Here is a 13954-nt window from a genome sequence, read left to right on the forward strand (position 1 = left end):
CCTACAAACACCCGGGCAACGCCGGGTACCCCCAGTCTATATATATAAAAGGCAAAATGTGTGTGACCATTTCATGTATATCTGTCTCGCAAAGGCTTTTTTTGCACATGCTCCCGGGGGGGGGGGGAGTTACTATCGCTTAGAAGTATTTATATATTCCCTATATAATAATATCTAGGATTTGGGAACACGGGTCGCCTCTAGATTTATTTACGTCGACTTTTATGAGATTCTCGTTATTTCGCTCTGTCGTTTGTTTGTCCTGCTTTTTAGTATAAATAAAGTGAAACTAACTTCAAACGGTGCCTTCTCGGCATCTCGCCGGGAAATCTCTAGAAGCAATCAGCTTTGATCAATGTGGGGACAAACTCCTTATATCAGACAGTTGCTATTCAATCTGGACAATGGGGAGCTGGTTTCCCCCTCCCCAACATCTTGGGGAAAAAACAGTCAAAGTTGGGTAAACAAACCCAACAAAAGTTAAGTCCGCTACTTCTATTTGACCTCATTAATAAGGTCAAATAGAAGCAGCAGAGTTAACTTTTATTGTAGCTAGTTAAATAAATAAATTCAAACGCGTTTCTGTTGTATGTCGCGGTGGCCCAGTGGTTAACGTCGCACGTTTTTTTTTTCACACTTTAATTTCCAACTTTGCCTCAAGGGTTCGGGTTTGATCCTCATACTCACCTACCAAAACTTTTTTATTTTAACTCCCCCCCCCTCCGGAGTTTTGATTTACCCAAAATCACACACACCTCCAAACACCCGGGCAACGCCGGGTACCCCCCGCTAGTCTATATATAAAAGCGAAAATGTGTGTGTGTTTGTGTGTTTGTATGTCTCGCAAAAACTTTCGACAGCGGCTACGGATTTTCACAAGTTCGGTATCATTTTGAAGCTCCACATCTTGGACGCCAAATATCGAAAAATTGGGCAAAAACATTCATTCCTTCATCCTTAACCGTTTTCAAGATTGCTTTACGCATGTGTCATTACGCGCAAAAGACGTTGTACATTGAATTCGTTTTAAATGTTATAAAAACCGACCTCCTTCCATCCACGCGTCTATAGCGCGATGGGTTAAGTAACAGCGTAGATATCTAAAGATTTCAGTTCAATCCCAGTTATCAGATATACTTTTTTTCTCGATTTTTAAACATTTAATATTGAAACGAGGTTATTTTTACCATTTTTTTTCGGTTTTCGCTGTGTTTTTTGTTTTTGTTTTTCTTTTTTTTTCCTTTTTTTTGGGTTTTTGTTTATCCGATTGTTTTAAAGAAGTTTTACGTCCGTTCGCTGTTTTATTCGTTTTTTTTTTCAATTTAAAAAAAAAGTTTAAACAGGGTTATTAATTCGCTGCTTCTTTGCCCCCCCCCTCACTTACACACCTCCAAACACCCGGGCAACGCCGTCCTTTTTTGTGGGGGGAAGAGGTTTGTTTTTCCGATTAAAAAAAAAGTTTTACGTTAGTTGGCTGTTTTTTTTTGCTTGGGTTTTTCCGATTTTTTCAGAAGGTCTTTACCCCCCCCCTCCTGCGCACACACCTCCAAACACCCGGGCAATGCCGGTTACCCACACTAGTATATATATATATATATATATATATATATATATATATATATATATATATATATATATATATATATATATATGTTTAGAGGTACAGCATTTATATAAAAATTTAAATAGAATGTGCGGAAATTTCTCGAGAGCTCCTTCGGCCATCCTCTCGTCAGGAAAAAATCGATAGCACACAAAACAATATTATTGGCGAAATTAAAGAGCACTACGGGGGAATTTGTTACAGAGAGCACTACGGGGGAATTTGTTACAGAGAGCAGACTCAAAAAACCATTAAAATCTTCTTTATGAGTACAAAAGGAGACAACAAAAACATTTCTCTTTGGGGAACTTTGACCCTTTTCTCCCTCGTTTTCTTTCTTTTTTCCCTCGTTTTTTTTTTTCTATCTCGTTTTTTTTTCTTTTTTTTTTCTCCCTCGTTTTCTTTTTTTCTCCCTCGTTTTCTTTCTTTTTTCCCTCGTTTTTTTTCTACCTCGTTTTTTTTCTTTTTTTTTTCTCCCTCGTTTTCTTTCTTTTTTCCCTCGTTTTTTTTTTCTCCCTCGTTTTTTTTCTTCTTTTTTTTTCTCCCTCGTTTTCTTTTTTTTCTCCCTCGTTTTCTTTTTTCTCCCTCGGTTTTTTTTCTTTTTTATTTCTCCCTCGTTTTCTTTTTTTTCTCCCTCGTTTTCTTTTTTTTCTCCCTCGTTTTTTTTTCTTTTTTTTTCTCCCTCGTTGTGACAAGTTTCTGTTAATCGTCTTTTTATTTTCTTAATTTTGGCGCATCCCAATTCCCCCGTAGTGCTCTTTAATTTCGCCAATAATATTGTTTGTATGCTATCGATTTTTTCATGACGAGATGAAAACCGAAAGAGCTCTCGAGAAATTTCCGCACATTCTATTTAAATCTTTATATATATATATATATATATATATATATATATATATATATATATATATATATATATATATATATATAAAGAGAGACAAAAAGAGAGAAACCTTTACGAATAGCAATATTTATTTTGCGGTTTTGGAGCAATTATGGACCATTATAGGATGCTATACTTGTTTTGTTTTTCTTTGCGTTTTCTGATATTTTTTTTTGCATTTACTATTTCTGTGGACGATTTTATTTACTTTGATATTTTTCAGCGATTACCTAGACTTCAGTTTTAACGTAAATTTCATTGTCTACGAAAACACTTATTTGTTATATATCTGTGCTTTTCGAATTTTGCTTTCTGTGAAGTATTTTTATTTGATTTTCTTTTTTTTCCAGACTGATTATCGAGACACGTTAACATTGTTTTATTTGGGGGGGGGAGGGGGTGCAACTTTTACATAAGGTCCTTCTCCACAATTTTCTTTAAAATGACGATTTTCTGGGTTTTCGACTATGCTGATTAAGAAAATGTCATTTAAATTTTTGAAAGACAAGTAGTTTTCGAGATATAAAGACCTGTATTATGCCCTGGCTGTCAGGTTTGTACGCACGCGCGATATGCAAATCTACTTCTCTCCTACCAACACTGCCACTCACCAATTTTTTTTTTTGTTTTACCTACATATTAGCGAGTGGGTATGCTGACAACGAATATCACGGTTAAATTTGGGACAAACATTTCCACCCCAAATACTACGAAAGCCGTTCTAAACATAGGCAAGGTGGTGGTGTCTATTCCGAAAGCCGTTCTTAACATGACATTACTTAAAGAAGTGAAAAGTCGTAATTGTATTGTTTTACACGTTAAAAAAGATGATATAAAACTGGATTTTAATTTGCTACTATTCGTGGAAGAGTTGAAAAGAAGAAGACTTGAACAACAAACGGAAACAGTTAGGACTGCAACCACTGATTTCGACCACTCTAAACAGTTAATATACAGTGAGAATCCCTAATTTCGAAAACTTCTGTTTTTACTTTTTATTATTATTCTAATGGGCCATTTTTCGTAGTTATATTAATTCATACTAATTTACGCATTCCCTTAATTGCGTTTTATTTTTAGAATCCAACAGTATCTGCAGGTTATCGCCCGAACCAGCAGTAATCACCAGTGGAAGCCAAATTATTTCATTTCAGCTACAATTGCCAGTATCCACAATCGCCCAGAGACGACAGTGGCCACCAACAACAACTGTAGTTTTATTTTATATAAGGTGGGAGTATCATGCTTCCACCGGGCAACGCCGGTTAACAGGTCCTGCTAGTAATGAAATACTTTTTACCTGACTTCCTAAACTCTTTAAAAAGAAGTTTTTAAAGTCACATGATCGGCCTATCTCCATTGAAGTTTGAAACACATAGTACACGTTTATATATGATTGGTCTAAACACATAGTAAGCGTTTATATGATTTGTCTGTTTGTCTAATGTTTGTCTTTCTTATCACTGAATTGTTTCACAGGAATTTGTCCAGCTGGAACGTTCCGAAACACTGCAAACAATGAATGCGAAGATTGTCTGCAAAGTTATTATCAGCCGACTGTCACCACAGGCTTGTGCTTTGAATGTCCAGAAAACTATACAACATTATCGACACAATCAAAAAGCCAAGCAGACTGTATATGTAAGTAAAAGATCCATTCTCTTCAGTCTTTTTTTTTTTTTAAATTTAAAACTTTAATTAAACTAAAATAATTTCAATCCCAAGTCATTCATGGGCAAATTCCCAATTCAATCAGGAGACAACGTTGCGAGTGTTCGGGGAGTGGTACAACACAAACGCACGCATTTCAGCATACGTCGATGTCGAAATACCCTGGCCAAACTATCGTTAAAAAAATCATCCGCGCATATAAATCGAATCAGAAACTCGAAAACAAAATTAAATAAACTTTTCTCATGCGTACCTATTATTATTTTAGTAAAAACGAATTACTATTTCGGTGTGTTTTTTACTAAAATAAAATATAATTATTAATTCTTTCATTAATTCTTTTTCACTGCAAATGAAATATATAAATAACGAAAAATAAAAAAAAACTAGTTTCTTTTTGATCAAATAATACGACAAATAACAATAATTTTTTCCGAATACAAAATATTTGAAAACCAAAACATTTATTGTATAAAAATGTATCAATATATGATTGTAAAAACATTTATTGAAAAGTCTGCAGAAGAAAATATAATTATAATAAAACAATTTCGTAATGAAAGCAACATTGGAAATTTATAAAATAAAAAATAATTAGCAACGACGCATGAAAAAAAATGAAAGAATTAACAATTTTATTTTAGTAAGAAGGATAACGAAACATTTTAATCAGAAAGATGACGAAATAGTAAAATAATAACGAGGAAATACGTCTTTCTTGGTAATAATAAAATAAAGTTCGTTTCATTTTTTTTCGAGTTTCCGAATCGGTTTTTAAGTTTAATGTGCGAGGACGATTTTATTAACAGTGATTTGGCCAGGGTATTCCGACATCGACGTATACCTACATTTCTGTGCTTTTCTTTAAATGTGCCTCTGTTTACAGCTGCGAGCCACGTTTTGCCGAATTGAGTTTGAAATACATTCAGAAACGTTTTTTTAAATAAACGGAAGTAAGCTGAATTAATCTTGGCTTTAGCAAATAATTAAAAATAAAGCAGAGTAAAATAAATAAAATAAATCAACTTTAAATAATATTTCTAAATCCAACAATTAAAACAATTTTATTACTAAAATCGATTAATAACACCAAGCTAATTATTAAATAAAATGAATTTTCTTTAATTAAATGTGTAAATTAGGCAAACACTTTAGTGATTTCTTTGAATAAATAGTATATATATATATATATATATATATATATATATATATATACATATATATATATGTATATATATATGTATATATATATATATAGTATATATATGGTATATAAAAATAGCATATATGTATATATATACATATATATATAAATAGTATATATATATAGTATATAAAAATAGTATATATATGTATATATGTATATATATACATATATATATAAATAGTATATATATATAGTATATAAAAATAGTATATATATGTATATATATATATATATATATATATAAATTAGGAGGGAATAAAACTGTATTAAAGTCGTTTTCTCTATGAATATTAATTTGTGAAACTGTATATTTTGCATATATTAATCAACTTGTGGAAAAACAATCAGACAGAAATACAATTTTATTATAATAGATAAGAAAAAAATCCCAGCGTGGATTAATCTACGTTTCGACGATATTCATCATCTGCTCAGGATTCAAGACTGACGAAAAATGATCAAATTGAAGACAAATGTACTAAATAAAATATAAAATAAGATAGAATGAAACGGAAAATACAGACAAAATTTGAAAAAAAAAATGTTATTAGCAAAACTGATGTTCATTGGTATTAGTCTCCCCGCTCTCATTCATATTCAGTAAATACAACAGCCAGACAGAACGCGCATAAGTTTCTTTTTCACTAGAAAAAGAGAATGGACAGGGAAAAGAACAGACAGAGAGGTTAGGACGCTTTTCTGCAACGTGTTCTCGTATCAATCTTTTCGCGCGCACACACACACACACACGCACGCACACACACACACACACACACACACATGTCATCCACAGACAGTTCTTACAGGGTGACCCCCCCCCCAAAAAAAAAGAAAGACGGGCCCCAACTCTAATTAGGCCCCGTTTCTTAGTCTTTTGTCCGAATGAAATGAAACTTTGGTTATAACTAGTTTATTATATTCAAAACATCACATCAAAACACTAGGGTCTTTAACCTTTTTTTCTCCACTCTACAGCATATTTAGCTTTTGTTTTTTCTTAGTCACCCTGTATATGCAGTGTTTTATTAACACTTATGTTTCTTTTCTGGTGTTCGCGGGGAGGAACGTAAAAATGACTTGTGCCAACAAGTGCGCAGCAAATATAATCTTTCTTGTACTACATAACTATTTCTGTGACCTTTCCTCCTAAGTAATAAGTTTCTTATGATTCGATAGACATGCCAATCAAAATGAGAAGCTGACATAAGATGTGCCCCATTCCGTGCCAGGGAATTCCTGCCCTACCATTTAGACTGATGTTTTGGTGTAAAACAGAGGAACATGTTCCAGCATGTCTCCCCCTCATAATCTTTGCGTTTCTGTGACAAAATATGTTACTATAACACTGTTTTGTTTTATCACCGCTTTCAGTATATATATATATATATATATATATATATATATATATATATATACATTACATTTACATCTGATCTACCTCTGCATTCCATGTTTAAAAGTGATGTGACCTCTATAGTATCAGACCTGACCGAATGGTTAATTGTAGGCATAGACCGATTCATACCATCTAAAATATTCCAACAAAAACCTAACAGCCAGCCATGGTTCTTCCCAGAATGTGCTTCTGCCATCGTGCACAGAAATCACTTTTTCCATAGCTACCAACGTAATAGATGCACTGAGACTAAAGCTGCTTTCAGAACTGCTAGCAACCACTGTAAAAGAGTAATAAAAATGCAAGAAAGCTATATGCTCAGTCCGTTAAATCCAAAGTAGTTGAGCAGCGGCTTCGTTCCCACCAGCTTTGGCAAATAGCAAACATGATCCTGAACAGAAGCGCGCGTTCTATCGAAACCATCATCAATGAACCTGAGGTCATCTCGTCAGCATCAGACAATGCCAAACTATTTGCCAAGAACTTTGCAGCTAATTCTACCCTATGCGACGAAAGCCATCAACTCCCCGTATTTCCTCCTATAACAGACAGCACACTATACAACATACAAATATCTGTGCGTGAGGTCGCCAAGCTAATCAAGAACCTTGATTCCAGTGAAGCAACTGGCCCTGACGGCATTCCAATTATAGTGTTAAAAAAGCTTCAACCAGAATTTGCCCCCATACTTACAAAACTACTTAAGCGTTGCCTTAAGGAGAAGTACTTCCCACCACCCTGAAAAACCTCATCAGTATGCCTTATATTTAAGAATTCAGGTTATAAGTCATCTCCCTCTCAATACAGACCAATGTCTCCTGTGTGTCATGAGTAAGTTGCTGGAATCCATATTAAATAAAGAAGTAGTCAACCACCTCAGCAGAAATAACCTTCTTAGTGACGTGCAATATAGTTTCCGTTCTGCTAGATCTACAGCAGATGTGCTAGCGGTTATATCTCATAGGATTAGTGAATCTCTCGACAAAGGTTTCTTTTCTGGGGTAATTGCTCTTAACATATCAAAGGTCTTTGATAAGGTATAGCATAAAGGCCTACTTCACAAGATTTCCAGCTACGATATAGCTGCAAATGTTTTCTCAATTATTAATTATTTCTCATAAGAGTAGTGGTTGATGTGCAGGGATTGGAGTTCTTTGATATCCCCCCATATGGGACTATACTAGCCACATTCGACGTTAGCAGCCTATATAGCAATATCCCACACAATCTAGGAAAAGAAGCTATCGCATATTGGATTGACAAACATACACAGATTTTACACCCCAGATTCAATAAACAATTCGTGATTGATAGCACCGACATAATCCTCAATAACAACTCCTTCCAATTCAATAAAGACAACTACATCCAAATATTAGGCACAGCAATGGGTACCAAAATGGCACCGACATATGCCACCCTTACACTCGCCTTCCTAGAAGAGACCCTTTATGAAAGGATAGAGCAAAAGTACGGGCACAATATAAAAACACTCTGCATAAAATCTTGGAAAAGATACCTAGACGACTGCTTTATCCTCTGGAGAACCTCATGGGGGGATATCAAAGAACTCCACACTTTACTGCAAAATCTACACCCAAAAATAAACTTCACACTAGAACAAAGCCCCACAGAACTACCTTTCCTAGACATCCTAATAACAATAAAAAACAACAACATAATCACAGACATCTACCACAAACCCACAGACACTCAACAATACCTCCACTTCAAAAGCCACCATCCTAAAAACTGTCTAAAATCAATACCCTACTCCCTAGCACGTAGAGTCTGCACCATAGTAACAGACAGACACCTCTGTTCAACTAGACTGAATGAACTATAAATAACACTGTGGAAAAGAGGATACCCACTACCACTAATACAGAAAGGTATTGAACTGGCTGAAAAAATTCCAATAGACCAACTAAGAACCCCAAAAGAACACAACAAAGAACAAATTCTAGCATACGTCTCTACACACAACACAAACAACCCAGAACTATTCACACAGATAACAAAATACATTATCCTCTTCAATCAGAACGACAAACTAAACAACATACTTAAAACAACAAAAATAATAAAAAGCAAACGCCAACCCAAAAACTTAAAACATATCCTAACTTCCTCAAAACTCGTCCCACATACTACAAAAGGAGTTACAAAATGCAACAAACCGCGATGTGGAGTGTGTGACATAATAATAGAAGGTAACACATACACATTCAAAAACCCAGCACAAACATTCAAAATAAAAAAGGATCTGAATTGCACCTCCAGAAATGTAGTATATGCACTAAGATGCACAACATGCAACAAATCCTACATAGGCGCCACCCAAAATTTCAGCAATAGAGTCGCCTTACATAAGAGCAACATCAAAATTGCAGATAACAGACACCTCTATGTTTCAAAACACGTACACACATGCAGTGGAAACAGCTTCAAAATAATGCCAATCCTCCAAACAGACAATTATTTTTATTTACTTACACAGGAAAAAAACTTCATCACCAAATTCACTCCTAAACTGAACAAAACCTAATACCATCACACAAAAACATGAAATGCAAGGTACACTCGCATGTACACCCATACACATACACACACCCACACATAAATCAGAACCGACACATTAAAACACACACACGTGCGCGCATACAACCACACACAGACATAACACCCCTATCTCTAATACAACACACTGAACAATACCAACCCTACTTAACCTCGAAACCAACATCACTAGGAGACACCTAGAACCATAGTATAATATCTGTTCCAACACCTCTCTCCCTCCTCAGTCAGGGGAGGGGAACCCTATCATGACTGAAACGACTATCTTCCCTTCTATCATCCCCCTCCCATACCTACACCCCCCAATGCCCCCCCCTCTGGAGAACAAAATCTTCCCCACACTAGGAACCGATCCTGGGTCTGGCCATACCCACATGGGGAGACAAATAAATAGAAACATTAAAAATCCCCTATTTTAAATACACCCCTCTTTCTAAACAAACATAATATAAGACTAAAACGAAAAATCACAATATTAAAATCCAAGAATCCAAAAAATAAATATCAAAATAGAATGAAAGCACCCCTACCCTTACTTCAGAAGAGCCAGTCCCCCCTCCCCACACATACACATTAGTAACGACCTCGGACCACAGCCGCCTTCCTAAGAAAGCAAATAACCCCAAAATACTATAAAACAATATACACATTCCCAAACCAATAAAAGCAAACACACACACGCACACACACGCGCACACACACACACATAAACATACACGCACGCACACACACACACACACACACACACACACACACACACACACACACACACACACACACACACCCTACCCACCCTAAAGGAAAAGAAAAACACATTAGCAGAAAGAGCTAGGGACTGACTACAGCGAGGTCAAAATCTCCCTGGACAAACCAAATAAAAAAGAAATAAAAAAAGTAATAAAAATTCAGCATACGAATGTATAATAAACACTTACAAGCCTCCACCCCTTGGAAAAACTTCAAACTAACTACGAAAATCGCCATTTTTACACATTTGAAAATAATTTCTGACGAGGACGCATCAGACCGTCTGAAACGTACGTAAACGATTTCAATGACTTAAAAACATTATTACAATGATCCAAACATAATTCTCAATGAAAAACCAAGACACGGAATAATAAAATAATGTTAAAAAATACACATTGTTGGTGACTACTCCCTTATTTAAATATACATCTTTCTTTCGTTGGAATTTATTAATCCATTTTATATATATATATATATATATGTATATATATATATATATATATATATATATATGTGTGTGTGTGTGTGTGTGTGTGTTATTATTGGCTGAAAGTATAAGACAAAAAGGTTTTAATTAATACACGCATAAATAGTAGTAAATAAAAAAATTATTTTGAAGAAAAAAACATTGTTATTCAGTTTTCATGAATTTCTAAATTGTAATTATATATAGTGTGTAGCAAACGTATTTGGTACATTGTGTGTTTTTTTCGTATTACTCAAGAAATATAAAGTTAATTTGAATGAAATTTAATCTTTGAACAGATATTATCTATTTAAAATAAAACGGAAATAAGAATATACTTAGTTGATAAATATTTGTTAACAAAAAATCAAATTACTCATATGCAAATTTCATTCTTAAGCAGTCAGTTCATCTTGCTACAATATTTCAACCAGTCAGAACGCACCCTACAGTTTTGACTCCTTATAAGTCAGTTGATAACAGCTCGCAGACACTATGCAGATTGCCTCTTTCATTACTGTTTTAACTATTTTAAAACAAAGGAATTCATTAATGATGGGCGCTAGGAAATCATAGCAAAGCATAAAGATGGAAAGTACAGTTGGGGCTGTCGTGAGAAATTGGAAACAATGGGTAGGAATACTAAAAATCACTTAAAAAGTAGTCGGCCACGTAAATTTTAGCATGGCACAATCAAGAGATCATTGAATCGTACGGTTGAGTATTGTTGAGTCGTAGACGCGTGAAAGATCGTTTGAAATTTGTTTATAAATATCAATGTGAATCGGATGATTTCTAGAACAAAATTATTTCGTCAGATGAACTGAAATTGAGCTTTTTAGAAGAAACGTGCGCACTCGTATATGAAGGAAAAAGGGCACAGAATTTAAACCATCTAATATTATTCCCACAATAAAATTTGGAGGTGAAAGTGTAATGATTTGGAGCTGCTTTTCTGCAAATGGAGTTGGAAACATGGAAGGGAAAATGAATGAAACAAAATACACAAAAATTTTGTGAACACATCTGTTCAAGAGTGCTGCAGATTTAGGATTGGGCCGTAATTTTTATCTTCCATCAAGACAATGATCCTAGGCACAGTTCTATAATAACTATAAAATGGTTTAAGGATACTGGTATTAGTGTTCTACAGTGGCCTAGCCAGTCATCCGACCTAAATCCCATCGAAAATCGGTGGAAAACTTTGAAGTTATGAAAGGGTGCATGCAAGAGATTCCAAGAATATCAAGGAATTGAAGAAAGTTTGCAAAGAAGAATGGCTGAAACTACCAGCAAGTGCTTGTAAGAAACTAATGGGCAGATATGGAAAGCATTTGGAGGCTGTAAGACAGAACAGATGATATACAACTAAATATTAGTAAATATGTTAAATACTTTTGCATAATTTGGTAATTTGATTTTTCGTTAATAAATATTTGTCAACTGAATATATATTAATTTCCCTTTTATTTTAGATAGATAATAACTCTTCAGAGATGGATTATAAATTTCATTCAATTAAACTTGATATTTTTAAAAAAATATGAAAAAAACAATGTACAAAATATTTCAGCTACCCACTGTGTGTGTGTATATATATATATATATATATATATATATATATATATATATATATATATATATATATATATATAAGTAAAATTATAGAAACATCAGCATATATACTGTCTCAATCGATTTATTACACATTAGTAAAATATCAATATTTCACTAAATATGCGCCACAAAAAAATGAAAATTGTACCATCAAAGAGTTTTTTTTTTTATTATTATTACATTTTCACCCCAAACAAGGCACATTGCCACTTTGGTGTAGGGGGCTACTATCAGGGGAAACATCTACTGGGATACTATGTAGGGATTAAGGCAGCGAGATGTTGGTTCACGTTGCACTTGAACTTATGCATGTCAGTACAGTTGGGGAAGCAGTGACCTGGAATGGAATTCCAAAGTCTATCAGTTCTGGGGAAGAAACTACTGGAGTAGAAAGATCTTTTACATCTAGGTATCTCTACAGTGTGGGGGTGGGATTTTACAGCTTGTCGGGTCTGTCGAGGGTGTTCACGTCGTGGGGGCACAAGTACTTGCAGTTCTTCAGAGCATTCGCCATTATAATACTTGTAGAACAGGCAGAGGGATGCAACGTTTCGACGATGGGACAGAGGCTGAAGCTTAGATGCCAGTTTAGGGCCTATCAGATTTGCGATTCTCTTTTGAACCCTGTCAAGGAGCGAAAGACTAGTAGCCGATGCACCAGCTCAAATATGACAGCAATACTCCATACATGGGCGAATAGTGGCCTTATAGAGGTACAGGATACTTTCGGGTGTTAGAAGTTTTCTAGCACGGTAGAGAGACCCCGCCTTCCTCGCAGCGACCCTGGCAATGCCCTCGATGTAATTGTTCCAACTCATGTTTCTTGTGAACGTTAGGCCAAGGAGCTTGAGAGACGTACTCTCAGATAAAGAGTCGTTGGCCATTGCTATAGGTGGTAGAGAAGGTTTCTTGTAATTATTGAATGAAACCAGTTTTGTCTTGGCGGTATTGAACGTGACCATCCATTTTTGTCCCCATTCCACTACTGATTGGAGGTCATCCTCTAGTGTTTCTGCCATTAATTTAGATATATGTTCATTTGTTTTTCTGTCGTGCCTGCTATATTATATACTGGGTGATATGGCCGTGACGTCTATTTTGTTAGCACCGTCTATATTCTAGCTATCCGAGATTTTTGAATATCTCGATAGATAGAGAGATAGTTTGTTTGGGCATATATGCATATGTTGTTGTCTCGTCTAGTGAATGGAATCACCGCTGTTCATCTATCTATGAATAACAAGACGCTTTGTTATAAAACAATTTGATTTATTTAATAACAACATATACACATCAATACGGCGGTGAAGGAAGGAGAGGGTGGCGGGAAGGGTGTGGTTGCGACCGTGACAGGCAGTTGAGCGTCGTCTGTCCTTTTCTGCTGTCACCTCTCTCTCTCTGTCTCTTGACTTGTTTATGATTGCTTTTTATGAATTTCCCCGTTAATCGATTTACGTAATCGACCCACATTCTGACCCTGTTGATATTTGCATTTGGTCTTATTTGCGGCCGAATTACGTCATCTTATTCCCGGGTTTCATTTTTGTCGGTCAGGGTTTAAGTTCATCCGAACTTTGCTCCATTCAACGTCTGACCCATAAACCGACTTGCGTCATAGGACGAGGTCATCCAATTCCAGTTCATTCGCCCCTCCCCTTCTTATTGTACAGCTATACAGTGTGGTGTCATCAGCATATATCCCCATCTCAGAGGCAATTTTGTCGGGGAGGTCATTTATGAATATCAGGAACAGCAGAGGTCCAAGGATAGATCCCTGGGGC

The 13954-nt window shown here is 35.3% G+C and overlaps 1 protein-coding gene across 1 annotated transcript in view; it reads left to right on the forward strand.

Annotated features, from left to right (window-relative positions):
* LOC145266638 (uncharacterized) overlaps positions 1 to 13954 on the forward strand; it is a 275190-nt gene that overhangs the window by 71079 nt on the left and 190157 nt on the right. Inside the window, exon 9 of the mRNA XM_080122562.1 lies at positions 3966 to 4127. Coding sequence (XP_079978688.1) covers positions 3966 to 4127 — 162 coding nt within the window. The remainder of the gene's footprint in view (positions 1 to 3965; positions 4128 to 13954) is intronic.

The sequence above is a fragment of the Euprymna scolopes genome, chromosome 41 (genome assembly GCF_053919585.1).
Source record: "Euprymna scolopes isolate OS-2025 chromosome 41, ASM5391958v1, whole genome shotgun sequence".
Lineage (NCBI taxonomy): Eukaryota > Metazoa > Mollusca > Cephalopoda > Sepiida > Sepiolidae > Euprymna > Euprymna scolopes.